Source organism: Dasypus novemcinctus, chromosome 14 (assembly GCF_030445035.2).
Source record: "Dasypus novemcinctus isolate mDasNov1 chromosome 14, mDasNov1.1.hap2, whole genome shotgun sequence".
Classification (NCBI taxonomy): Eukaryota; Metazoa; Chordata; class Mammalia; order Cingulata; family Dasypodidae; genus Dasypus; species Dasypus novemcinctus.
In genome coordinates, this window is record NC_080686.1 from 18,651,404 (window position 1) to 18,676,809 (window position 25,406).

General features: G+C 36.0%; 1 protein-coding gene across 6 annotated transcripts in view; it reads right to left on the reverse strand.

Annotated features, from left to right (window-relative positions):
* Positions 1-3,119: 3,119 nt before the first annotated feature.
* The window catches only part of TMEM68 (transmembrane protein 68), a 41,655-nt gene continuing 19,368 nt past the window's right edge, over positions 3,120-25,406 (reverse strand). For 3 of the 6 annotated variants that reach the window (XM_004450145.5, XM_071207818.1, XM_071207817.1), the window contains exons 4-8: positions 21,017-21,184; positions 18,393-18,586; positions 13,606-13,666; positions 11,793-11,932; positions 3,120-4,524 (exon numbers count right to left, since the gene is read on the reverse strand). In XM_004450145.5, coding sequence (XP_004450202.2) covers positions 4,420-4,524; positions 11,793-11,932; positions 13,606-13,666; positions 18,393-18,586; positions 21,017-21,184 — 668 coding nt within the window. In that variant the 3' untranslated portion in view covers positions 3,120-4,419. Of the gene's footprint in view, positions 4,525-11,792; positions 11,933-13,605; positions 13,667-16,568; positions 16,754-18,392; positions 18,587-21,016; positions 21,185-25,406 lie in introns of all 6 variants that reach the window. The other 3 variants (XR_011645622.1, XR_011645623.1, XR_011645621.1) reach the window with 2 other exon arrangements.

The following is a 25,406-nucleotide window of genomic DNA, read 5'->3' on the forward strand; positions in this document are numbered from 1 at the left end:
TGGAAAGCTGAGAGAGTGGTTATTCACCTTAATTTAAAAACCATGGGAAAAGTTACAGCAGGGGACCTCAGAAGTAGCCAAGGGATACAAGTTCTTTACTATTCGAAATGCTTCCAGAAATCAAATTTCTACTTAAATGGGCATAACAAGGGGCTACAGTGAACTATATATATGGTATTCCTTTCCGTGGCTTCACATTTTCGGTTAATAAGTTTTTGTTGTAGTTGATTAAATTTTTTAAAATCCCTACCTTTCTTAGGAAGAGATTGGGGAAGCTGCCCACATTCAAGGGACACAGGAAATGCAAATGGAAAAACTCTTCCTACTTTAAGATAGCTTTTCTTCCTCCTCAAACTTTCAGATGAATCTATTTGTTGTGACATTTTGTTGCAACAGACAAGGCATGAAGTGAAAAAGAGAAAATTCTCATTTTATTCACGAAATTTAAATCTCAGGGCCTGACAGAGTTGGTTTTAATTAGGTTTTTAAAGCATCCACATTTCCCTCATTTTGTGTCTGCACAGTTAAGAACTATTTACCCTGAGAGGCATTCTCACAAATACCAACTTCCTGAGTTCATTCTTTTATGGAGAGCTTAGTAAACAGTGATTATAGGCTGTTAGCATTGAAAGAAAGAAGAAAAAAAAAGAATGAGCCTGTACTTTAACTTGCACAAGTTAATAGGTAAAAGCATTAAGCTCCATCTCGATGACAAAATTATGGGGCTTTTACTATATGTACTTTGTTGTGAATCTTCTTTTCTTCATTTATTGACCCAGAAAAAGCCAAAGGCAGTTCTGGAATTAGAAATAAAGAGAAGTTTGGAGGAAAAGCAAAGTGTAATAAACAGCTCTTGGAGAAAATGGTATCTTCTGATATAGAGCTGTAAAGATTAGGGATATAATCTTGATTTCTATATGATAATATATAGACAGCTCATTTTAAAAGTTGAGGATTTCTTCTTGGAATTTGACTTTGTCTATGAGATTGACTAATGTGTTCTGTAATACCTGTAAAGCAATAATCCTAAATGTGGGGATAACGCTAAATGGAATGTTTGAATAAAGGTTTAGAATAAATAATGGGTACTTGACTTTCAACACAGTTGTATGGCATATAGTGGAGATTGGTAAGAAAAGAATATGTAAATAGCTCCCAGACAGTGAACTAAATGGGATGTTCAAGACAGAAGAAATGTTTCACAGATAACGAACTATTATCTAAAATAATATCATGAAGCCTCCCAAAATGTGAAAATAACCCTACCACCACAGACCAACCTGATGTGCGGAAAGACGTCAAAATGTGCAATGTGGAAGGGACACATCTATTCATGTAGTCACATTCACAGAGAGACATCATCTTTGAAATTGAAAAATAATCACAAACATGAACTCAAACACCCCAGTTACCTTTGCAAATATCTATTATTTCCAGGGCTCAAAAATGCTATAAACTTCAAAAAGTCTCAATTTAGACCACTCAAAAGTATCCACATAATCTTTTGAATAAAATAAGAATGCCATGAGTACATACTGATAATAAATAGGGATGGGAAATGGACAGCTCTTCCTTACAGGAGAATGTCAGCTAACAAATGTAGAATAAGGGTTAGAAAATCACACTTTCATAACCTTCATAGTAATAATTTATTCAGGCAAGACTCAAAGGATACTAAAACCAGTGGGTCAAAGTCTGATGAGGAACAGATATTTAGTCTCAAGTTCTCACTGTGTAAAATGATCATGAAGGGAAAAACAGAAACTTTACAAAGAAGAAATGTGGCAGACAGCATCTTAACCAAGTGATCCAAATTACCACCACTAATAACAACACATATCAACATTGCAAGCTCCCTGATGTGATGCACTGGAAAGGGCACAACCTCATTCATTATTCCCACTGGAAATGCATGACCTGAATCAAAGGATGAAACATCAGGCAAGAAACAAACTGAGGGATTATCTACCAAATAAATGGGAGATCCTCTTTAAAAATGTGTCAATGTCATTAAAGAGGCGCTGAGAAATCATTCCAGATTTAAAGGTAACTAAAGGGACAGGAAAACTAAAAGCACTGTGTGAGCCTGATACTAAATAGAGAAAAAAATGTGACATAAAGGATAGCGAGACAACTGGTAAAATCTGGTCTTTTGATGAGATTATAGTATTATAGCAATGATAAATGTCCTGATTTTGATTGTTGCTCTGTGGTTTTATAAATGGATGGCCTTACAGCCAAGAGTAAGGGGTAAGGGGCATGAGATCTGTAAATTACTGTCAGATGATTCAGAAGAAAAAGTCCCACAGATATACAAAGGAGGAAGGGGGAGAGGAGGGGAAAGAATAAAACAAATGTGGCAACATGTTAATTGGCAAATCTGCATGAAGGGTTCTTTGTGATACTCTTGCAACTTTTCTGTAAGCTTGAAATTGTCTCGAAATGATTTTTAAAATGGGTATGAAATTTTTCCCATAAAAGTGTGCCATGCACATATTTCTGGGAAGTCCCGAGTTTTCATCAGATTCTGACTAAACATTTCCCTAAAAAAAAGTCAGGAACTGATGCATCCCTTTTCCATTATTACATACATTTCTATATTTAGTCATGGTTTCTGACTCTTAAAAATGGAATTTAAATTCAAACACCAAAGATAAAGATCTTATCGAGCGAGACAGGAAGCCTTCCTATTAGCATCAGGGAACCAAAAGATGTCTGAAGTAAACCTGTAAAATTTAAATACTGTACTATAAAAATTATAAATTTCACTACTTTAGCAATGAATTTTTTTCTTCAATCTTTAAAACCCCAGCAGCTGACTAAAAATAATTTTCTCATTCTTTCTTTCATCATATGTTCATTCATTATGGAAATTTTATCAATTTTGAACCAAACACCACTTACTACTGGAGGGGAAAAAAGCAATAAATAATTATTAATTAACTCTTTTCACTGAAATTGAAATTAAAATGCATTTATTAGAATAAAAAGTAAGGTTTATTCCTTATGGCTGAGATAAAAGAATAAGATTGCAGGTAGGAAATCTATGAACAGCAAAACTTAAAAAAAAATCTGTTTAAAATAAGAAAATGCCACATGCAATTTCCCAAGAAAACAAATTGCAATTCAGTTTGCCTTTATTTTTAAATTGTTTCATTTTATGTGCAATTTCACAAGAAAACAAATCACAATTCAGTTTTCCTTTATTTTTAAATTGTTTCATTTTATACACATTACACATATCATAAATATACACATAATACAAAAATCTATACAAAAATCCAAGTAATTTACATCTAAAAGGGAGAGAGGGAGATACTGCTCTTGATTTCTGATACTTTCTGTTTAAATACTTTTAAATTCAGTTTTCAAGGAGACAAATCACCATTACTTTTTCAGAGGGTTCTGTACACAAATAAATTCATTATTCAAGTATATTTTTACTAAAACAATAAACCATTTGACTGGTTGCAAAGTCAAACTGAATAAGCCATGATGCTGAGCAGAAGCAGAGCTTTCTTTAGCTCTACTTCCATTAACTAGAATCAGCTTCTGACATATGAAATGCAGAGCACAATGGTAATTTTTAAACCTTACACTACTAAATGCCATATTATAGGACTGACAAAGCACAGCACACTATATAGTTTGTAAGTAGAATCTTATTAAAAATATAATAAATACTAAAAATAGTAATAATTATAAATCTTATTCCTAATTTCTTTTTTATCCAATTTGGAAAACAATACATATTTTTTTCACTGTGCTTGGCAACTGGACATCATATCTGAAGGAATAATTTAAATAGTCTATGGAATATATATATATATATAAAATTCTAAAAGATTTTGGTATTGTTTAATTCAATTTTAATTTCAGTTCTATAGTTATCAATCATAGCAAATACAAAGAACTTTAAAATAATATTCCTCACCATAAGAAAAAGTGAATTGTTGAGGCACAAAAACTTTTAAATGACTTACCCAGGGTCACACAAGAAATGAAGGGTAGATATAAAAAAGCATTTTTTCCCTAATAAAGTCTGATTATGCCATCTCTCTAAATTAGCTCAGTGCAACAGAAAAAGAAATTGATGCATTATTCAGGAATGTCCGTTTAACTTAGATTGCTGTTATTAATAAACCCAACTTTAAGAATCCATATGTTTTATCATATATTAGGAATTTACGTATGAAATATGATCATTTTCTGAATGATTAGGTATGAAATAAGTTATTATTTAAATTTGACACAATTGATTGCAAAACAAACAAAATTAAGACAATACAATTTTAAACAAGTTCTGTGAAAAATGCCTATTAACATGATTTTTAAAAAATATTAATTATAGAACCTATAAAATTTAAAAGAAAGTACTATAGAACCCAACGTACTAATATAAATGTATTAAATCATATTCTAGTTGACCTTTTGCTTTTTATGAAAACGTTCCAACAAAGCACTCATAATGTTTCCTGGTATTCTTTGGTGCTTATCAATCAAAGCTTGAAGAGCGTTCTTTGTCTATTAAGAAAACAAAAGAAATACCATTATCCTTTTCAATTCTTGGTATAGATTATAAAGGTTTTCATCAAGTACCACTTTCAAGAAGTCCTCCTCCGTATTTGGTCTCCATTTCCCATCAGCATGGTTGCCTTTCTTCTCAGTATACTCAGAACATATTACTTACACTTATTTCTTCATGCCATGAATTAGTTACTGTTCCCATAACTATTTACATACCAGACACTAAAGCTCTTTAGGGCAGAAATAGCCTTGGTATTTCTCCAACACTGAGCACAACAATGCCTTGCACGTATAAACACTACAATAAATTGAAGGAAAAAGAAACCAGAGAAATGAAAAAAAAAAAAAGGTAATTTCTAGCAGGCAAATGGAAGTATCAGTCCTTTCTAGTCATTAGTAGACGCTAATGTATTTTCCTTTCATCGCCGTACACACCAAAGTTATATCAGGCAATGCAATAACAAAAGGTGAGGAAAACTAAGGATGCGCTGTTACACTGTAGGTTTTTACCTTGATTTCTAGACAGTTTAATGGGAATTTCGATTAAGTTATAGGAATGGAAATGTCATTTAGGATACATCAAGAAATATTCTGAAACCATGTTTCCCATTAAATGCATTGCAAATTTCAACATTCTTTACTTTTAAATCAGTATATGGCTATCTATCAGTTTCATTTATACATACATACACAGACCCTAAGCTTTCTAATGAGTCTTCTTTTTACAAATATTGGAGCTTCATTTCTTTTAAAATTTTAAAATTACGAAACCCACGCCCAAAGACGCATTTTACAAATACACCTCCCTAAACATCAGCTTTCATACATGTAAAATGAGAACAATGCCTGTTTCACACAGTCATTATTAAGATTATACAACACAGATGTATTGAGGCAGTTGGCACAGGATTGACACACAAATTATGGGCCATCGAGTGAGTTACTGTAAAAATTATATTCATTCACTCATTCAGGAGATACTCTGGAAGTTGTATTGTTAATGAAACAAGTTTCTAATCTCAAGAAGCCTGTAACCTAGTACAAAGAATCCAGTACAAAATAATTAAGATCATTTGTGATGTGCAAGATCTAACACGTGACTAGAAAGTCTTCAGAAGTTCAAGCCTGAGTGCCTATTTGGGGGGCAGTAACCAGGGGTGCATGGTATTACTGGGTCTGGGTGTGAAGTACAGTGAAGATTCCAGTAATGGCAAAGGAAGGAGCATGAGGCACAAAGGCCACAAGTCAATGACTGCTTAAGGAATAGAGTCAGCCTGTTTGGCTGGAGTTCCAGGTATGTATTCAAAAGGTGTGAGGGAGAAGACTAAAAGAAAACAGTCTTCAACTAAAGCATGATGAAATTAAATACCAAAGGAAAAAAGTATAGACTTTGTTTAGTATGCACTAAGGTGTCAAGGATTTGGGGATGAAGAAATATCAGGGATATGCATCAAGAAAATACAGCTCTTGCAAAGATCACCAATGACTTCCTTCTGCCACTAAGTCCAAAGGACCATCTTTTGGTCTCCGTCTGAGGTGACCTCTCTATCACCATGGACCACTCCCTCATGGTTAAGCAGAGCTTCTGGAAGCCCCGCTCTCCTGGTTTTCCTCTAGCTGCTCCCTTTCCATCTCCTTTGCAGACTCACGCTCCCCAAACCAAGCACTGACTTACTCCCCAGCGGCTCAGTAAACTCATCCATTTCCACAGCTTTGATGATCATTCATTGGCTGATGATGCCAGAACGTATTATCTCCAGCCCTTTCCACTTTAGATACCTATGTTCAGTATGACTTCCCCTGAATACTCAAAGGCACCTAACTTCAATATGCTTAATTGAAGACTAAACCAATCCTCCTCTCGTACTTTGTGCTATCCCGAGTTCCCTCCCTAAGAAATGACACTCGCATGCACCCCGCTGAGTAACGACACTCGTGGCACCTCGCCAAGTAAGGGAACACGCACGGAGTGAGGTCACTCTGGCGCACCTCGCTGAGTAGCAATCGCTGAGCAAGCCAAACCTGGGGAGCCATCCTCCACAGCTCCTGCTTCTCATTCACAGGGCCCAAACCACGGGCAGGGCCCATCAGTTTATCTCCCCCACCAGCCACTCAATCTACCCACTTCTTTCCATCTTCCTTCCACATGTATATACAAATAAGTCTACGTATATGTGTGGGAGTGTGGGTATGTGTACAAGAATGAAGAGAGAGAAACAGAGACAGACATGGAAAACATAGAAACAGAAGAATGACGAGAAGACAGAACTTCAAGGAAATATTCCAAGCATCCTCTTTGGATTATTACAGCATATTTTAATTCATATTAAGATGGTGTTTACAAAATAGCTCTTCTCTACAATCAAAGGCCTGAACAGTCTATCACCTCTTTTTTTTTTTGGAAAAATTTTGAAGACAAAAAATGCATTGAAACTTAGAGTATAAAGCAAAATCTGTAGCATCCTGTATTACTCTGATAGTCATTTAGCTCAAATTCTGGAATATATCCTAAAATAAATTCTTTCTTCTCCCAGAGAGAACTTCAGACAAACCAGTAACACCTATGTAGAATGCAACTGTAGCTGGTGCCATTTGTTTTCAGGCCATTATTAGACTTGAGATGGATTTAAATAATGATGCATGAACACATTTTAAATAATGATAAATATAATTTTGGGTGATAGGTTAAGGTTTTTTTCCTTTATTAGAGAAGTTGTGGGCTTACAGAATAATCGTGCATAAAATATAGTATACCCATATACAAGCCCACCACCAATCTTGTACTGGTTTGAAACATTTGTTCTAATTGATGAGAGCACATCTTTATAACTGTATAATTAAAGTCCATGGTTCAACTTAGGTTCACTGTTTGTATAGCATAGGTCATGGATTTTTAAAAATTATATATATTTTGGTATCACATATACAATCTTACACTTCTCCTTTTAATCTTATTCAGATGTATATTTTGATGCTGTTAATTGCATTCAGTGTTGTGCTACCATCACCAGCACCCATTACTAAAACATTTCTATCATCCAACTAGGAACCCTGTACATTTTAAGCCTTAACTTCCCATTCCCTATCACTCATTTTTTAAATGAAGTTTTATTTCTACATATGAATATTAATTTAAATGCTATTTCTACATATATAGTAATTTAGATGCTAGTAATTTCAAATTAGTGATAAACCAGTAATCATTTTACTACAGTTTGTTTACATTATTAATATAATAACTCTCAAAAGAATTTCAACTATCCTTTGAGTATACTTTATTTCAATAATGTAAATGTACGATTGAAAATATGAATATGGAAACTATATTTAAGTGAGTTTACCCAAGAAATTCTACTAAATTATACCTTGGTAGACTAGTTTTGTTACTTCAAGTACTGATAACAAAGTATAGAAAGTAAATAGAGGCAATAACTGAGTTATTTCAGTGATTCAGAAAGGACTCTTCTTCCTTAATTTGAATTGGTAAGATTTTACTCTAATAAATTTGAACGTATAAAATATCTAACTCCACCAGTGATATGAATGTAAATGAATCTTTCTACCCTTGTAGGAAAAATCAGGTCACTGGAATTTAAATAGAAACATATTTTCCTCAACTGAGAAGAATGAGAGAACAGGATTCATTTATTTTTAGACTAAGAAGGAACTCTAAGATCATTTACTTCGATTTCTCCATTGTACAAATAAGGAAACTGAGACCTAGAGAAGAATATATCTTTTATCTAAAGTGCCACAGCTGCTCAGTGGCAGAGCACGGGTTAGAACCCGCTCCTTACACTTTCAGGTCAGGCTTTTGTTTCCCCCCTTTTCTCTCCATCACCTAATGAGACCATAACATTCACAGATTTGTTTTTTCAAGTGTTGCTAGCTAGCTCTGACCCAAAAAGAACAAAAGAGAAGTTGGTGATATCCTAAAGGAGAATGTACTTTTTAGGGAGGAGCAAAGAACTTGGTTATTTTACTAAAAAGGAAGGCTGGGGCGAAAGCAATGCCAAAGAGCGAGGTTTCACTCGTGGTGGAAAGGCCACTGGGCTGCATCTTTGGAAAGGTACGAGAGGAGAGTCAAGCTGTTTGGAGAATCTGCCCTGACTCTAAAACCCAGTGTGGGAGGATTTTACTTTCAGGATAAAGCAGAGAGAGAAACGGAATATTCTTTGTAAACCAGCAGAAGAACTGAAAGTCAGTTCTCTAACTATGACGTTCATGGACAACAAAGCACCTAATTTATCACCAACATTAGTTCTGTGAGAGCTTCTGACATATCAGCGGCACGACCTTGTCCAGGGGTCTGAGCTTCCAAGTCCCAGAAAGGAAGGCTGTATGGCAGTGATCCGTTACTCTCCCTACCAGGGTCCTCCCTTCTGGCCCGCTGTGGGAGAACGGGTCCTGCTCCATGGAGCCCAGTGGCCGTGGGAGCTGCTTGGGTCACTAACATGCACAGTGGGAGTCACTTCCAAGCAGAAGCTGGAGGAGCCCTATTGGATTCCTCTCCTGACCTTTCCCTCCTGTCATGAGGACGGCAGCGTCCCACACTGGGGCTCTTCTCTCAGCCTGAGACCCAGAGGGAAGAAGACAATGAGCCACAGCTGAGCCTCAATGGGCATGAAACAGGAACAGGAAGAAAGCTTCTGTTGCCAGCCTCTGAGAGTCTGGCTGGTTGTTCCTATAGCATAATCTACTAAGCTGGCAGAACCACCTGGTTTTCTCCTGTGTAAAGCAAAGGTAACCACAGCTAGCCTACAGGGTGGAGGCGAGGATTAAATCAGACTACGTATGCAAAAGGCCTAGCCCCTGGCCTGGGATAGGATTCATAATCAAAGATAGTCATCCCGGGGAGGGGACTTAGCTCGAGTGGTTGAGCACCTGCTTCCCATGTCTGAGGTAAGAAGAGAGGGAGGGAGGGAGGGAAAGAAATGTATTCTAGATAGCCTGCAGACAACTATATATAATTAGTGTTCAAGTCTGGTGGATTCTACCTTTGTAAAAACCTCTCAAATTGTACAGTACCTTGGTCTCCCTTTCAAGTAGATAAGGAGATCATTATCTAACACATTCATTCATCATACATTTATTGAGATCTAATTAAATACCTGACATTGTGCTGGGAACCACAGATAGAAAAATTAATAGCATATTGTCTCCTCTTAAAGAGTACACTTTTATTTATATATAGCTACAACAGCAGAGGGAATTCTATGTATAATAGTGGCATATGCACAAAAGGTCCTTATTATCCTTCATTTGGGCCACAGGAATTAATTAAATTCTCTGCTTGTGATCTCTCCTCTGCCAATATTCTAAGTAAACATGATTGCCAGAATCATCTTCACAAACCAATATAGAGGAAGGTTATACTGCTTGCTTTGGCCAAAATAAACTGAAAGGAAGTGATATGAGCCGCTTCTAAATAGAAACATAATCAAAATGTATTTGGTAGACAAATTCCCTAGTCTGATATTTCGAGCCCTGAAAAATGTAGCCCTAGTTCTTTTCCAGTCTTTTCTCTACCAAACCCTACCAACTAGGCTAGTGATTATCCAAGTTTTATTGCACAGGTTGTAATTTAGTGTTATTCAAGGGGGGAAAAGCCAGATAAAGCTGGCATATGCTCTTTGAAACGAAGTTACACAGACCTCTTCATTGAAAGGCTCCTCAGGGCCTTCAGAATGTTTCCAAGCTTTGCATTCCAAAGGAGAACCTGCAGGACAGTGTGCCCCAGCACTGCTGGACAGTGTGCCCCAGCATTGCTGTTTTGTTACATTAGGCTGCTCAAAATGCTGGCACCAAGCGAGCATAGTCTTTGCTACCGCTCTTCCTTTGTTCGGACTCTTTCCGCCTGCCCCAAGTCCACATGTCTAAATCGTGCTACTTTTCAAGACCCACCACAAATGCCCTGGCTCTGTGAAGTTTTTCCTATTTTATCCCTCTCAGAGAGCAATTTCCTCCCCTTGGAGCTTCCACCCGTCCCTTTCAAACTCAGCTTCCATATTGCCTCCAGCCAACTTTTTAAAAGGCAATTACATCACTCACCCTGCTTTCAATGTCTCAATGGCTCCCCTGGGATTTCAGGAAATAAAACCAATTATAGGCTCTCATAATCCAGACCCCTCCCGCATTTCTAGTCTCATCTCCCACCAGACCCCTCCCTTCTAGCTCTACCAAACTGCCCTCAGTTTCCCAAAGACTTCAAGCCACTTCACAGCGCCATCCCTTGGCACGTTCTGGTTCCTGAACCTCAACCTCTTCGTCCTGCTGACACCTTCTTGTCTTGCAAAACTCAACTCAAGCACTCCCTCAAGGAGGACTCCCTGATGTGACTTAAGAGACCATTCCTTTGTGCTTCCTCAAACCATAAGTCAGTGGTTCTCAACTGGGGAGACCGTGCTCTTAGGGGCTATCAACTGGCAATGTCTAGGACATTTTTGATGATCACAACTAGAGAGGTGTTACTGGCACCGAGTGGGTAGAGGCCAGGGATGCTGGTAAACATCCCACAATGCACAAGACAGTGCCACTACAACCTCCACAAAACGTCAATAGTGCCAGATGGAGAAACCCAGAGGATGCAAAGCATTATTATAACCTTATCTCCTCCTGGATCGCAAGTTCCTAAGATTACAACAGAAGCTTAGTACACGCCAGGCATAGCTCTAAACACTGAACATGAGCCACCAACTGCCCAGTATCTCTAAGAGCAGATGCTCTTCTCTTCCCTGCAGACTAGGAGAGGCCGGGGTTCCAGAGCTACCGCACAATGACGCCAGGAACAGCCTGACTTCAGAACCCACACATACTCTAAACCATTATTTTATTTTCCTCTCAAGACCTTGCACCCCAAGAAGAATTCCTTTCTCTCCATGGAGGCCACAGCTTGCTTTCTTCTTCTGAAGATTGCTTACGGACTTTTAAATTATCACTGCCTGGACCAGTGTTTCTCAAGCTCAGCACTAACGGCATTCTGGACAGATAATTCTGGGATGTGGGGTTGGGCTGGGCATCGTGGGATGTTGACCAGCATGCCTGGGCTCTCCTCTCTAGATGCCAATAGCACTCCCACCCTCCAACACAATCATGACAATAAAAAATGTCTCCAGATGTGGCCAAATGTACCCTGGGAGGCAAAATCACCCCTGGTTGAGAACCATGGCTAGGACCATAGTTATAGGATATATAAATGAACAGAAAATAGCATTTTTTTTAAACAAAAGAAAAATTTGTCCTAAGACTTAGAAAGTATACTTTACCTTTTCAGCTAATTCTTCTGCTGTGATCTTTGGATCATATGGAATGGGGTCACCTAAATAAGTACGTAATTTCACTGGAAAACCTCCATACATTGGAGCAAATGGATAGCGGAATTTTTCATAAAGCCATTTAAATAACCCTGTTTTAAAGTAAACAAAGCCATTTTAATTGGTTAAATATCCCAAGCCTGTAATTTTAAACTTTTCACATTAATTATGTAAGACTTATAGAAAAATGACAGAGGGTATCACCTCCTGGCAATTAATACAATATTTTGTTTTAAAGATGAGCTTTTAAAAGTGAGAATTTTTAAAAGACAACTCAATTACTATTATTGCAAAACAAAGGATAAGACTAGAAACCAAAAGGCAGAAGCTGAAAATCTAGACTCATAAATAAGCTAAATGAAAAAAAAAGGAAAATATTTGAAGCATCAAATAGATTTTTGTAAACACGAGACTTTAGTGAACCAATAAACTTAGTAAAGGAACTAAAAAGATTACTGTAAATTAGGAAGTACAAAACTAATGCAGCAAAGCAAATAATTACTAATGACCACATCTGAAATTTGACTGGACAAATCAATAAGTGGTAATACTGTAAAATAAACCGATGGATTAAGACTAAGTCTTAAAAAACACATCAAACGCATTATATCAAAGTAATCCAAAGAACAGTAAGCAACATGTAATCCATAGTCATGGGTTGTATTCAAATTTTAAAATTCTGTTTACATATGGAAACAGATTATACCATAAAACCTAAAGTATTACTTTGAAGAAAAAAATCACTAGACACTACTTTTTAAAGTGTTCAACTTTAAAGTCAAGGAAAATTTTAAAAATTGTCATAAAGGAAAAACAAAAGCACTTTACAATTAAAGAAGTAAAAGGAGAATCATTTCTGGTCTGCCGCTTAAATTCTGAAGAAGAAATGGGATGAGAGAAATTAGAAGAAATAATTCACAACAAAAGTGAAACATCCCATCAATCTGCCTTTCCACCTTAAAAATTTTGGGAAAAAAAAAAAGTGAAAAAAATTAAGACCTAAAACCATAACAGAATATCAACAAAATACCAAAGTATCATAAAAGAAAGCTCTTTGGGATCACTAACAACCATAGAGTTGGCATACAAAGTATAAACAATCAAACAAAATGTAAGAACTACACAGTATAAGAAGAAACAGAAAATTTCATAATAAAAAGTTAAAACCACAGAGATACTGCAAAGAAAAAGTACATCCAATCATTATTGTTCCTATAACTGGACTCAAAGCTTATTCTTTTATTAATAAATTAATGGCAGCCAAAAAGAATTCGTCAATGTAAATGTATTAGGATCCAAAATATTAAAATAATAAGAAGTTCAGAAGTAAAGCAAAGCAAGTGATATCTCCTTAGGCTATTAATCTTAGTTCAATAACATATTACCATCCTTTTCTAAAACTCTAAATTCATCAGGATTAAGTTAAAAAGATAATCTGGGTAATAAATACATGTGTTCTAAAGTTCAGCAATGTGGGTTAATACAATAAATTATTTGCTCTGAAATGTTAAAAGTCCATTACAAATAAGCTTCAATATCTTTATTATACTTTTTTAAAAAGCCTAAAGTCTAAGAACTACCATAACTTAAATCCAGCCATCATACAGACTTTAAACAAAACAACAAAATTTAAATAGTATATCCATTTTCTAAAGTAATAATTTTAAAAGGTTCCTTCTAGGGTTCAAAAGCCCACACACTTTAAATATTACATTTAAAATTTTATATTTAAATTAGAAAAAAAAACATGCAAACCAAGACTTACTTGTTCCTCCAAGTGACCTAAATCCTTCTCGAATATTCTGTGTAAACATAGGGATAATGGGCTAAAGAAAAAGAGAATGCAAATTAGAAAGTAAGTAAATTAATCCATTTAATGGCTCCATTAAGCCACTAATATAAACTTTTGAGGGCCTGTTTGGGATTATGAAAATAACATATTTTAGAACAGAGTTAGGCTTGACTAAGTGTGAGTTATCAGACTAAATGCAACTTGATCGTCTGTAAAAATATGAGTTGGAAACCCTGCCCTCTAGTGGTCATATGTAATATTTCATTTAGCAACCCTTCTAACATTCCACATAACCCCTTGAACAAACTAAAAACTACAGCAATCATTAATTTTATTAAATATAAAATTATTTATATTTATATATTTTCAGTGAACCTTGCAGGAGTATACTCACTCAAGAAAAATTACAAGATAGTAGTACAAAGAGTAAGCTATTCTCTCTAAGGGGAAAGATAGAGAAATATAAATGACATAGATTTTATTAAGATGCTGTCATGAAATTAGTGAAACATTGTCTTTGTGAGCTTGTTGAATCTAAATGTTTAATATTAATGAAAAGTAAATAAAAGACTTATGAAAAAAGTAAGGAAAGCATACACTTTAAAGAATTCTTTGTATTATTAGGTTTGGAGAATTTCTGCCTACAAGTTAATGATTTTTATTTTTTCCATGACTATCAATGATTAAATATAATTTCTAAAACTGGAGACCTGGGGGTTATACCACTGCAAATACTGGAGTAGATAAAAATTGAATAATGCACTTTAAAATGTACACAAATTACAATGAATTAAATAATGTTTTAGAATAAATAAAACTGTATGTATGTGTATAGCAAGTACCATATGGATAGTCTAGCTTCAGTATACGGCTAATACAGAATTACCTGCCATAATAAGCAAGATTTGAAATACTCAAATAAGCTGATATTTAAAGTCATTTCTATTCAGCTTTGGAAAACAGTAAAATCTGGTAGACTCATGGAAAAAGGTGACAGGTATAGCTTTCCTCATAAAACTTAAAATGTATGGTATATGAATACATCTCAATAAAACTGCCTAATAAATAAATGAATAATTGTGTAAGAATAGCCAGAAAGAACATCTATGTACAGCAGGGGAAATATAGATAGATTGAGAGGTGAGGAATTTTCTGGTTATTTGCTTGTTTTTTTCTTATTATTATTGATATAATGAAAATGCTCTAATAATGAATGAAATAATGAATGCACAACTATGTGATTATACCAAATACCACTGATTGTATACTTTGGATGAACTGCATGTTTTATTAGTATGTACCAATAAAATTGATTTGTTTAAAAAAGAAAACTGCAAACAGAGCAGAGAGAAGGAATAATAAAGATTAGAGCATAAATAAATAGAAAAAAAACTTATTACTGCACATATATCTAACTCATTATTTAGTTACTATATTTCTCCCCTCACCAGAGCGGAAGTCCTAATAACAGGAACACTGTTTTGTTCCCTGCTGTATCCTCAGCACCTAGAACAGTGCCTGGAACAGACAAGGTGCTAAAAAAAAAACAAACCATGATGGATGAATTAATGAGTAAACAATAAACAGAACAGGGAGAAAATGTTCCAATAAATTAGTTGGTATTCTCTGTGTGCAAAGGGCCAGAAATAGCCAGAAGCAATCTCAAAACCAGTTAGGAAGAGGAAAGAAGTCAGGTAAAGAAAAGCAGTCAAGGAAAGGAATTACAATTTGATGGAGGCAATTCACAAAGCCAACCCATAAAAAGATAAAGTACACTGAGCTCTTCAGTAAAAATTCAGATTATGATCTAGGAAACCACCACTGGTTTTGTAAAATAAAATGATGGCCGAAATTCTAGTGTTTCAAATATTTGTAAAACGTCTTGGGAATTAGACAAGGAGGAACAGGAAGCTTTCAATCATTTACGCACCATTTTGCATCCTGCGGCCAGTAGTGCTGGGTTTCCATTTGCCAAAAGGAAGACCCAGGGAGTCTGTTACAAATACCTCTGGACAGACTATGCAGGTGGCATAACATCCAGTAAATAGCAACTCTCTGGAGACTGGGCATTTCTGGAACCCACTGAACAGTAGAAAGCCTACCCTAGCAGACTCCGTGTACTGGCTATAGATAGTCTGGGCACATGGTCTCTAAATGTGCAGTCCAATTTGCAGCCTTAGAGCCACAAACATCGCCTTAACACAACTTGACTCTGTTGTACAATTATGCATTCCTTTCCTTGAGCTCCTTTTCACACGTAATAGTTGTACAAATAACCTGGACTTGAACTGTTATATAGATATATACATGTTATCTCTGTACGGGTGTGCAAGAAACGGAGAGAGGATGTGTATTTTTTAAAATTATTCTTGGGCAATCAGTTTAGCATAGCCTTGGAGTCTTGACTGCCACTAAAAAAGCTGGAACCTCTGGATAATTTACATACTGCATCTAAGCCTCAGTTTCCTTAAATACAGGATGGGGATAACAATTACCCTTATCTCAAAGGCTGTTTTACGGGTTAAGTGAGATAATACACATCTAAAGAATTTTATTAAAACAAATGTTATTTTCTTTTACATCTGTTGTTTGCTTTCCAATTAGAGTAAATGAGCTAACTTTTTCCCAATTTATTTAGACATGAGGTTATGTAAAAATTCTTATCAAATTCTCAGGAATTCATAAAATAAGAGAGATTTACATTAAATCAAATCTGTCATCTTTCAGATGAATCTTAATTATTCTCTAACAACATTCTGTGAACTTGCATTGACAACCTGGAATTATCCCCCCTTACTTTCCGTTACCATGTCACGGTTTAACTGCAGGTAATTCTGCAACAATAGTCTTAAATGTACCCTAGTAGCTTCTGGTGGTTTTTTGGCAATTATTAAGGGATTTTTCCAGATAGCATACCTGCCTTTACAACTACATACATGTATTATTGAAAGATGTCCCTCAAGTATCTGGAAGGCCCTTCAGTCTTGGTGTCAGCAGACTCACTGTGAAATGCCGCCAGGGATGGCACTAGCACCAGCTGCCTGGAGTCCTGAACTGAATGTTCTGTCTGCTTCTGCCTTGCCTTCCATCCCTTCATCTCTCTGTGCCTGAGTTTCCTCATCTGTAACATTGGAATAATTACATACGTCACCTACTTACTGTCTGGCAGTTGCAAAATAAAGCCTGTAAAAGCGCTACAAAATTCTGGGGTGGTACAAATGTTTACCAAACTGACCATGCTATTTTGTAAATCAGCAGCATTAGAGGGTTTTGTTTTTAATTTTGTAAAAAGCTGTTTTGGAGATTATTTGAAGTTATTTGAAGTTTTGTAAAAAAGAAAAAACTCCTATCTATAAAGTTTTTAAAGGATTAGACAAGGAGTTCCTTTCAGGAAGAATTTTACTTAAAACTTGAAGCTTAAGGATGAAGAATTAAAATCCTAGAATAAATTTATATAATTTCAAATTGATTTTTCTCATCTTTATATTATAAGGAATAACTCTTTCAAAATACACATTTGCAAACTGAACTATCTTTGATTAGGTGTTTAGCTTCTATCCTTGCTTTAATATATATTACATAGATTATAACTAACTTCTATACAACCATGCATATATATTATTATATTATTATTCATATAGTTCACATAGTCTAAGTTTTTGCTTTCCGTATCAGTGCTTAAAACTTTTTGGACAATAAGTAAAACATGTTACAAGTTTATTCTATATCCCTAACACTATAAATATAAAATCTTTCCTCTAGTATTTAAAAATCTTTTTTTTTTTAATTCATTCACTTCAGCAAATACTTAGGGACTACGAAGAATTGGGCACTGTACTAAAGACTGTACTAATCAACAGCCCATATCTGCAACATGGACAGACGAGCTAAGAATGCCAACTGGTGTCTTTATATGGCAGCAATGAGCTCACCAAAAACTGAAACATGTACGTTACTGCCCACAGTTTCTAACTGACCTGTCAAGAGTACTATGATTCCTTTTTCTGAAAAACTAAAACCAAAACAAACAGAAAACAAAGAACAGTCCTTAAGTAGTAAATAAGTGTTTCATAGGATTAAGCACAATATAGAGACCATAAAGCTGAGAAATACTTTCCAAAGGCAAAATAAAAGAACAAAATGGCTTTCAGATGCTCCACTCTACAAAGTAGAATAATTACACCGAATCCTTGAGGAACACTTAGTTTTATTAACAAACTCATTTGTAAAGCCTTTTAAAATATCTAAATTATACCAATATCTACTTCTTATCTTTAGACATACTATTAGATAGCTGATCACTACTTGCTGATTTAAAAAAATGATATGAGTCATATACTATTTGAGTCCGATTTTTATATGAATTGGTCACAGGTAAAAGAATGGTAATGAAGCCAATCAACAGCTATCACTAAAATGTGCCCCAATCAACCAGATCAAAGGATTAAAATGCATAGAATTTGACTGATTACACTTATAGTGTGAAAAAAAAGTATAACTGAAAGAACACAAAAAATTTTACAAATCTGATGAAGAGCAGTGGGATTTTGAAATAGGAAATAAAACCTTGCTGGATCTTTGCAGAATTTCCATAATGATTTTTAAAGATGGTTTCCCAGGCGCAAGAATTATTTCTTTATTGGTGCCTTTAAAAAGAGTTGCACTGTTTTTTTTTTAAGTATTGCAATGAAAGTATCTAAATTCTTATATTTTTTAATTCGACTAAGTTTGACTTTAATAATTAACTGTATACAACTCACCACTTTGGCATCAATTGCCACCTGAGCGAAGCCTTTACGATTACCCCATATAATGTTGTAGGTTTCATCACTGATTAGGGCTTCTCGGACACCACCTGGTGAAATAGCTAGCAAGTGACCACTTCTCAGAATTTCTACACATTTTTCTCTTGGTCCATGGAGGGCACAAAATACATCAAGTAATAAACTAAATCCTGTAAGAGACATTAGCGTTAAGATATATCTGAAGCAAGTATTCAAATTCCCCAAGAATAAAAGGTATTAAAACCTACATAGTTTACAATACATATAGGAATCAGTAAACTTTTTTTACTTTTTTTAAATCAGGAAAATCTCTTAAGGTTAACATTAGATTAATATTGCTACTATTAATATAGCTACTTCCTACTGATCACCTATTACTGATCACTTCCTTACTGATCACCATTATTGTGGCTACTTTATGTATCCCGACTTTACTTCTCACCACAATCTTGGAAAATAGGGATTCTTATCCCCATTTTGAGGAAAGGGGCTCAGAAAGGTAAATAGCTTGCTCAAAGTCACACACCTAGTAAGGGGCACAGCAGAGATTCCAGTCCAAGTATATGTAATCCAAAGGTCCTCCCACTGCATCTCATGACCAAACACTGTCTAAAGTATTTTATCAGAACAATCACAGATGGCATCCCATCACCAACCAAAAGTGTGATCTTCCATTAACCTAAAGAAAGAGAACCACTCAAGAGAATGGGAACCTGACTATGCCTAGCCCTACCCAAACCGGCAAGACCATAAGCAAATCCACTGAAATTAAAAGCTGGCTGATGCTAATTCTATAATTAAATGTTTAAAAATCATTAGTAACAGCAAACATCACTAAAGGTTTTTGATAAAGTGAGGATGTTTGACTCAGAAACAGCAAATTCCAGGTCTTAATATTATATAGCTTTTCAAATTCTAACTATTTAGAAATAATCCTGTCAATAATTAAGTATTTTAATCAAATCCCAAACACCAGAGGTCTGGTGTTAATATATATTATCCCTCAAGACTGGGAAATATGAGAATGGGTGATGAAAACAGTGAAGACTAACCAAATTCTCACATTTAAAAGGCTGTTCCTGTCTGAGTAAGATAATAAATAATTTTAGGATTCAAATATTAATAATTTTTACCTTATGTTATCTTAAAAGGTCACTGATTTAACTTGATGCATTCTCATAGTGCATTTCATAAAATACAACACAATTTTTAAAATCTTCAGTCTTACACAAATTAAGTATCATGATTTAATTACACCACATTAATGTACACAGAAAGCAATGAAGTAAGGACTTAAGGTAAAATGACGTTAAAATATTGAAAGGATCAGGAAGGAAGACATCTTCTTAAAAAAGCCAAATGTTAAACATATTCACATCCTAGTACTTATAAAGAGAAAAAAGAAAAAATGGAAGCAACCTAAGGTTCCATAAGAGAAGATTAGTTAAGTAAATATCTTAGCCATTCATGAAAACTGTTCCTTATAGAACAATGTAAAATGTTAATGCTAACATTAAATTTTTTAAAAAGGAACATAATATTGTTTGTATAATACATGAAAAACATTTCAATGAAAAATAAGTCAAAATGATGACTGGCTATATTAGGGTGGTGAGATTATAATGATATTCTTTTCTCTAGTTCAAATTTATTATAAAGTGATTATATTACTTTTTAAAGGAAAACATTAGAGCCTGTTTAGTTTATACATAAAACACAAATGATTTCTTAGGGACACAATGAGATCCAAAGCATTAACCATGTTTATGAAAAGCACTCAAGTAGATCATTACTTAATTCACTCTTGGTTTTTGTTTGGTTGATTGGTTGGCTTTTGCTTTCTTAATTCCAGAGAGCATAATATAAACTTTCTTGGCTTGTTTCTAGAGATTTAGTGACAGAAGAAAACAATATTTAATCTCAAAGAGTTTAAGAATGATTTTTCTAAAACTCTACTGTGTTTGAAACCATTTGTTAATTAATCTTTAAAAAAAAAAAAGCACAAAGCTTTTATGAACAGATTAAAAAGAATGCAATCCTCAATCTTAAGAGTTAGTCTACCAAACAAGTCAAGTATAATAAGAGTCCTAAAATACTCTTTAGCAGTTTTTCTGAGGAAATATACCATTATATGAAGACAAAATATATCCTAGATATTTTTTTTTACTAATTTCAAATGGCTCTCTCGAAATCTAATTACAGTAAAATTAAACTCCCCAAATCAGTATCTCATAGAAAGAGTCATTAGATGAAAAATCAACTACTTTCCATACCAAATAAATTAATCTGTTTTGCAAAAGTTATAATTTATGTTTTAAAATTTAAAGTTAACTTGAAAAAATGATTAAATATCTGTTAATAAAGAAATAAATTAGATAATATTTTGGGCTATTATGTTTTTATATTTAGATTTATTACAGAAACAGGATAATTAAGATACTCCCAAACAGGCACCCCAAATATGTTACCCTAAAAAGGCAAAGAGTGCCTTCAAATGAACCTATAGAGCTCAGAGATGTAGACTATCACATTATTTGATGACGTTAATTAAATATTTTTTTAAATTAAATATTGACAATATTTATAATATCACCGTTTACCTGGAATTTTAAAGACAAAGTGATCAGCAACAACTCGGCAAGTTCTGCCTTTTTGGATAAAAATTTTAGCCATGAAGTAGTAAAAATCTATGGGAATAGCTCCATGATAAAAAATGATAAGTGCTGGTCCTTCTGCTGGTATTTTTTCCATCCCATGAACTTCATAACCTATAAGAAAGACAAAATCCAAATACTTATATTTATTAGCTTATTTGTACTAAAGATGGTCAATAAATATGGCAACTTAGTCTTTTCTTGCCCAAGGGCATTCGTCTTCTACTTCCCTTCCCTTCTGGTATAAAGCACCCAACAGCTACCAGATAGGCCAGGTGGAGTGGGCGTTTGTGTGGAGGGGTAGCCTGGGGGAGAAGTGGAGCTCTAGTAGGGGGTGCGGTATTCGCACACGGGTGGCAATCAGAGCCCAAGCAGAGATGAGAGAGTGCCCATGCAGAAGAGCCTCGGACGGGGTGTTGGGGCCCAAGATGGAAAAGGAGATCCGTGGGTGGGGGGGGGGGGGGGGGCTGGAGCCCGAGTGACATGAGAAGTGCATCCACAGAGCCCCAGAAGGGCGAGGGTGTGTCCGCAAGGACGGTGCCTGGTGTGGGATATCACAGCCCCACTCGGGGAGAAGGGCATTCAAGCAGGGTGGTGGCAAAAGCCCACTAACTGCTGGAGAAGGGGTAGAAGCAAAGGCATCTTTGCTGGGAGATGGAGGGTGGGCAGCAGTAAGCTTGCTTAGGCCTAGGATCCTGAAATAACAAAAAACAGAGATCAGATACCACTGGGGGAGGGGCAGGAAACTTGCTCCCGCCCAAAACCTCCACATACACAAGGTAAAGTTCCTCACAGGAAAGAGAGGAACCCTGAGAATGCCTTACCCTGAGCCCCAGGCACGCAGGGCCTGTTTCCCTCAGAAAAACTCTCTGGACTCCAAGCCCTATACCATGCACAAGGTAGGAGAGGAATTTGAAGTCTGCTGAACTAAGAGTTAACTATAGGAACAACAAAACGAAATCCAGTTCGATTACTCAATAGTTTGAATCAACCCCCACCCCAATCAGTAATGGCCTGACAGGAAAGGAATGTCAATTTCCATGCAAAGTTACTATTTACCTCAGTCTTTATTGTTCTTTTACAAATGGGCCAGAATTCAATCAAAATTTATGGGACAAACAAAAAGGCAAGGAAAAGAATTCCATTGTTGAGATAAAACAATCAACAAAACCAGACCCAGATATAGAAATTATTAGACAGTGACTTTAAAGTAACTATAGGAAAGCAGACTTGGCCCAGTGGTTAGGGCGTCCACCTACCACATGGGAGGTCCGCGGTTCAAACCCTGGGCCTCCTTGACCCGTGTGGATCTGGCCCATGCGCAGTGCTGATGCACGCAAGGAGTGCCGTGCCACACAGGGGTGTCCCCCGCGTAGGGGAGCCCCACGTGCAAGGAGTGCGCCCTGTAAGGAGAGCCACCCAGCGCGAAAGAAAGTGCAGCCTGCCCAGGAATGGTGCCACACACACGGAGAGATGACACAACAAGATGACACAACAAAAAGAAACACAGATTCCCAATGCCGCTGATAAGCAGTCACAGAAGAACATGCATCGAATGGACAGAGAGAGCAGACAACTGGGTTGGGGGTGGTGGTGGAGAGAAATAAAATAAATAAATAAATAAATCTAAAAAAATAAAGTAACTGTAATTAATGTTAAAAAATCTAGTTGAAAAGGTAGACAATATCCCTAATCAGATTAGGAATTTCAGGACAGAGTTGTAAATTATAAGAGGATTAAATGGAGAGGCTATAAACTCTAAAGAAATATAAAGATTAGATGTTGGTAATGTATCAGTGTTAACTTTCCTGATTTAAATAGTTTCATTGAGATTAAGTAGGAAAACACACTAAAGTATTAAAGAAAGGATAATGTAGGCATTTAGCCAAATGCTTTAGGAGGGAAAAAAATGGTCTTTGTACAATAGACCTTTGGAAAATTAACTTTTAAAAGTCCATGCATAGGGAAACGGACTTGGCCCAGTGGTTAGGGCGTCCGTCTACCACATGGGAGGTCCGCGGTTCAAACCCCGGGCCTCCTTGACCCGTGTGCAGCTGGCCCATGCACGGTGCTGATGCACGCAAGGAGTGCTGTGCCACGCAGGTGTGTCCCCCGTGTAGGGGAGCCCCACGCGCAAGGAGTGCTCCCCATAAGGAGAGCCGCCCATCGCGAAAGAAAATGCAGCCTGCCCCAGGAATGGCGTCGCCCACACTTCCCGGTGCCACTGACGACAACAGAAGCGGACAAAGAAACAAGACGCAGCGAATGGACACAGAACAGACAACCGGGGGCGGGAGGGGGAATTAAATAAATAAATAAATCTTAAAAAAAAAAAAAGTCCATGCATAAAAACAATTACATGGACTTCTTTGGAAAAATCATGTAAGATCAGAGAATCACATAATTTTTATAAGGGTAAAAAACTTTTTCAAGTTCCAACCCGAGAAAATATTAGAACTTAAGACTATTCTCAGTTGTTAATTAAGATTATTCTAGGAGTCACAAACAATCAAAAACACTTAAATCTGCTAGCTTTGTCTTAGAAATATCTGGACACTTCTGTGCAAGCTTGAGATAAGGAAGCTCCACAGGAGTACATGACGTAGTCCTGTTACAAGCAGGTTTTCAAAAGTTAAGATGAGCAAATTAAGGGGGAAGGTAAAAAGGACCAGGGCAGGAGCCATCAAATTATAGTTTCCACATGAGATAATACAACCTAGAGTAAAATTTATCAGTGAGTCATAAAACAAAGTCATTAGTAAAAATGAGAAAAATTCTTAACTATGTACCCAATGCAAAACTAAATGTCATTTTAAATTGCTATATGCCTGTGTATATTGTAATAATGCTGTCAACTTTTATTTATTCATAAATGTAAGACTTCCTTTTAAAGATTTGAACTATTCTTTAGAAACACCTCTATTAATTTTTTAAAAATGACTTTAAGGAACCTTACTATGTGTAGTGGATTGGGGAGAGGATATGATCACAGATTTGAACTGGATGTCAAGAAAACATCTCTTCTGTAGTACAAGTGAGATTAGAGATTCATGCCACCCTTACTTCTCCTTCCTGCCGTACTGTAAACTCTATCCCAAGTTACAGTAAACGGGAACAAGGGTTTTAGCAAGGGAAGTGAACAACAAAATGAAAAGAGGGGTGAGATGGGAAGGGAGGCTCTCTGCCAAAGTAACCCCAGTTCAAAGTCGGCTTCCCAGTGGTCCCATTTTTCTCCTCCCCCAAGTAAGGAGACTGGCTCGCTTTCTGTCTTTTACACTGCTACCAATCCATTTTTCAATCCTGTGCAGTTAGTGGGCCGTGGGGATTACAAAAGATTTTAAGTAAAATCCATCTATGCTTCAGAGGAAAATGTCCCAGGTGTTTTATCACAAGAGTTGAGAAGTGATACTCTGAGGCGTAGATGGAATGGTGATCAAGGTACAAGTCCTAAATTCTTTTCCTTCCTGTCTCACCACTTTCAGGCCTCAGCTGGCCCGGAAAAAGAAAGGAAAAAAAGCAAGACTTCAGAGCTCAAGGGCAAATCCAGGCTCCAAGTAAAAGGAAGGATGGAAGGAAGGGAAATCTTGAATGGATACACGTGGAGAAGGAAAGGAAGTTCCCAGGACATGTTCCCCAAAAAAGCCTTTGACATGTGTTAAGGACATAAGTAAAGTCAGAATATCGAAATCTACAACTCTCAGTTTCTTTCCTTTAGTTTATCACTGTTTGACTGCCTAAGAAATAAACATTCAAAGGCTTCCGTTTAAATTTTAGAGCAGTATTATATCTTCAGTAAACAAATTAAATGAAGTGTACTCCTTGTGATTCTATTGTTGAAGGAATAAACTGCTTGGGAGTTTCTCAAATACACTCAAAAGAATGTTTTTAAAGATTAAATGTAGGGAAACATGTAGCTCATGTGGTAGAGTGCCTGCCTCCTGTGTATGAGATCTGAGGTTTAATACCCAGTACCTCCTAAAAAAAAAATTACATGTGATGTAATTCCAAGATTTAGTATGTTTCCACACTATCACATCTCTTTCCAATCATCTAACTCTAATTCAAGTAATTCAGTTTACTTTAGGTTTTACAGGACAATCACTGTGGTTTGCTGAAATTCCCCAAAAGATGAAGAGATTCTATGATGAATATTCCTGAGGTTCTCTCTGCCTTTTCAGAATACAAAGAGAAAGAATTTAGGGGGAAAACTGAACTATCTAACATACCAAATCAACTGGTTGAAAACAGAAAAATTCAACTGATCAATTCAGTTACTGAAAAAACTATAGTCACCAGAGTGCCACTAAATATTAAACACTAATATTATTAAACTGTG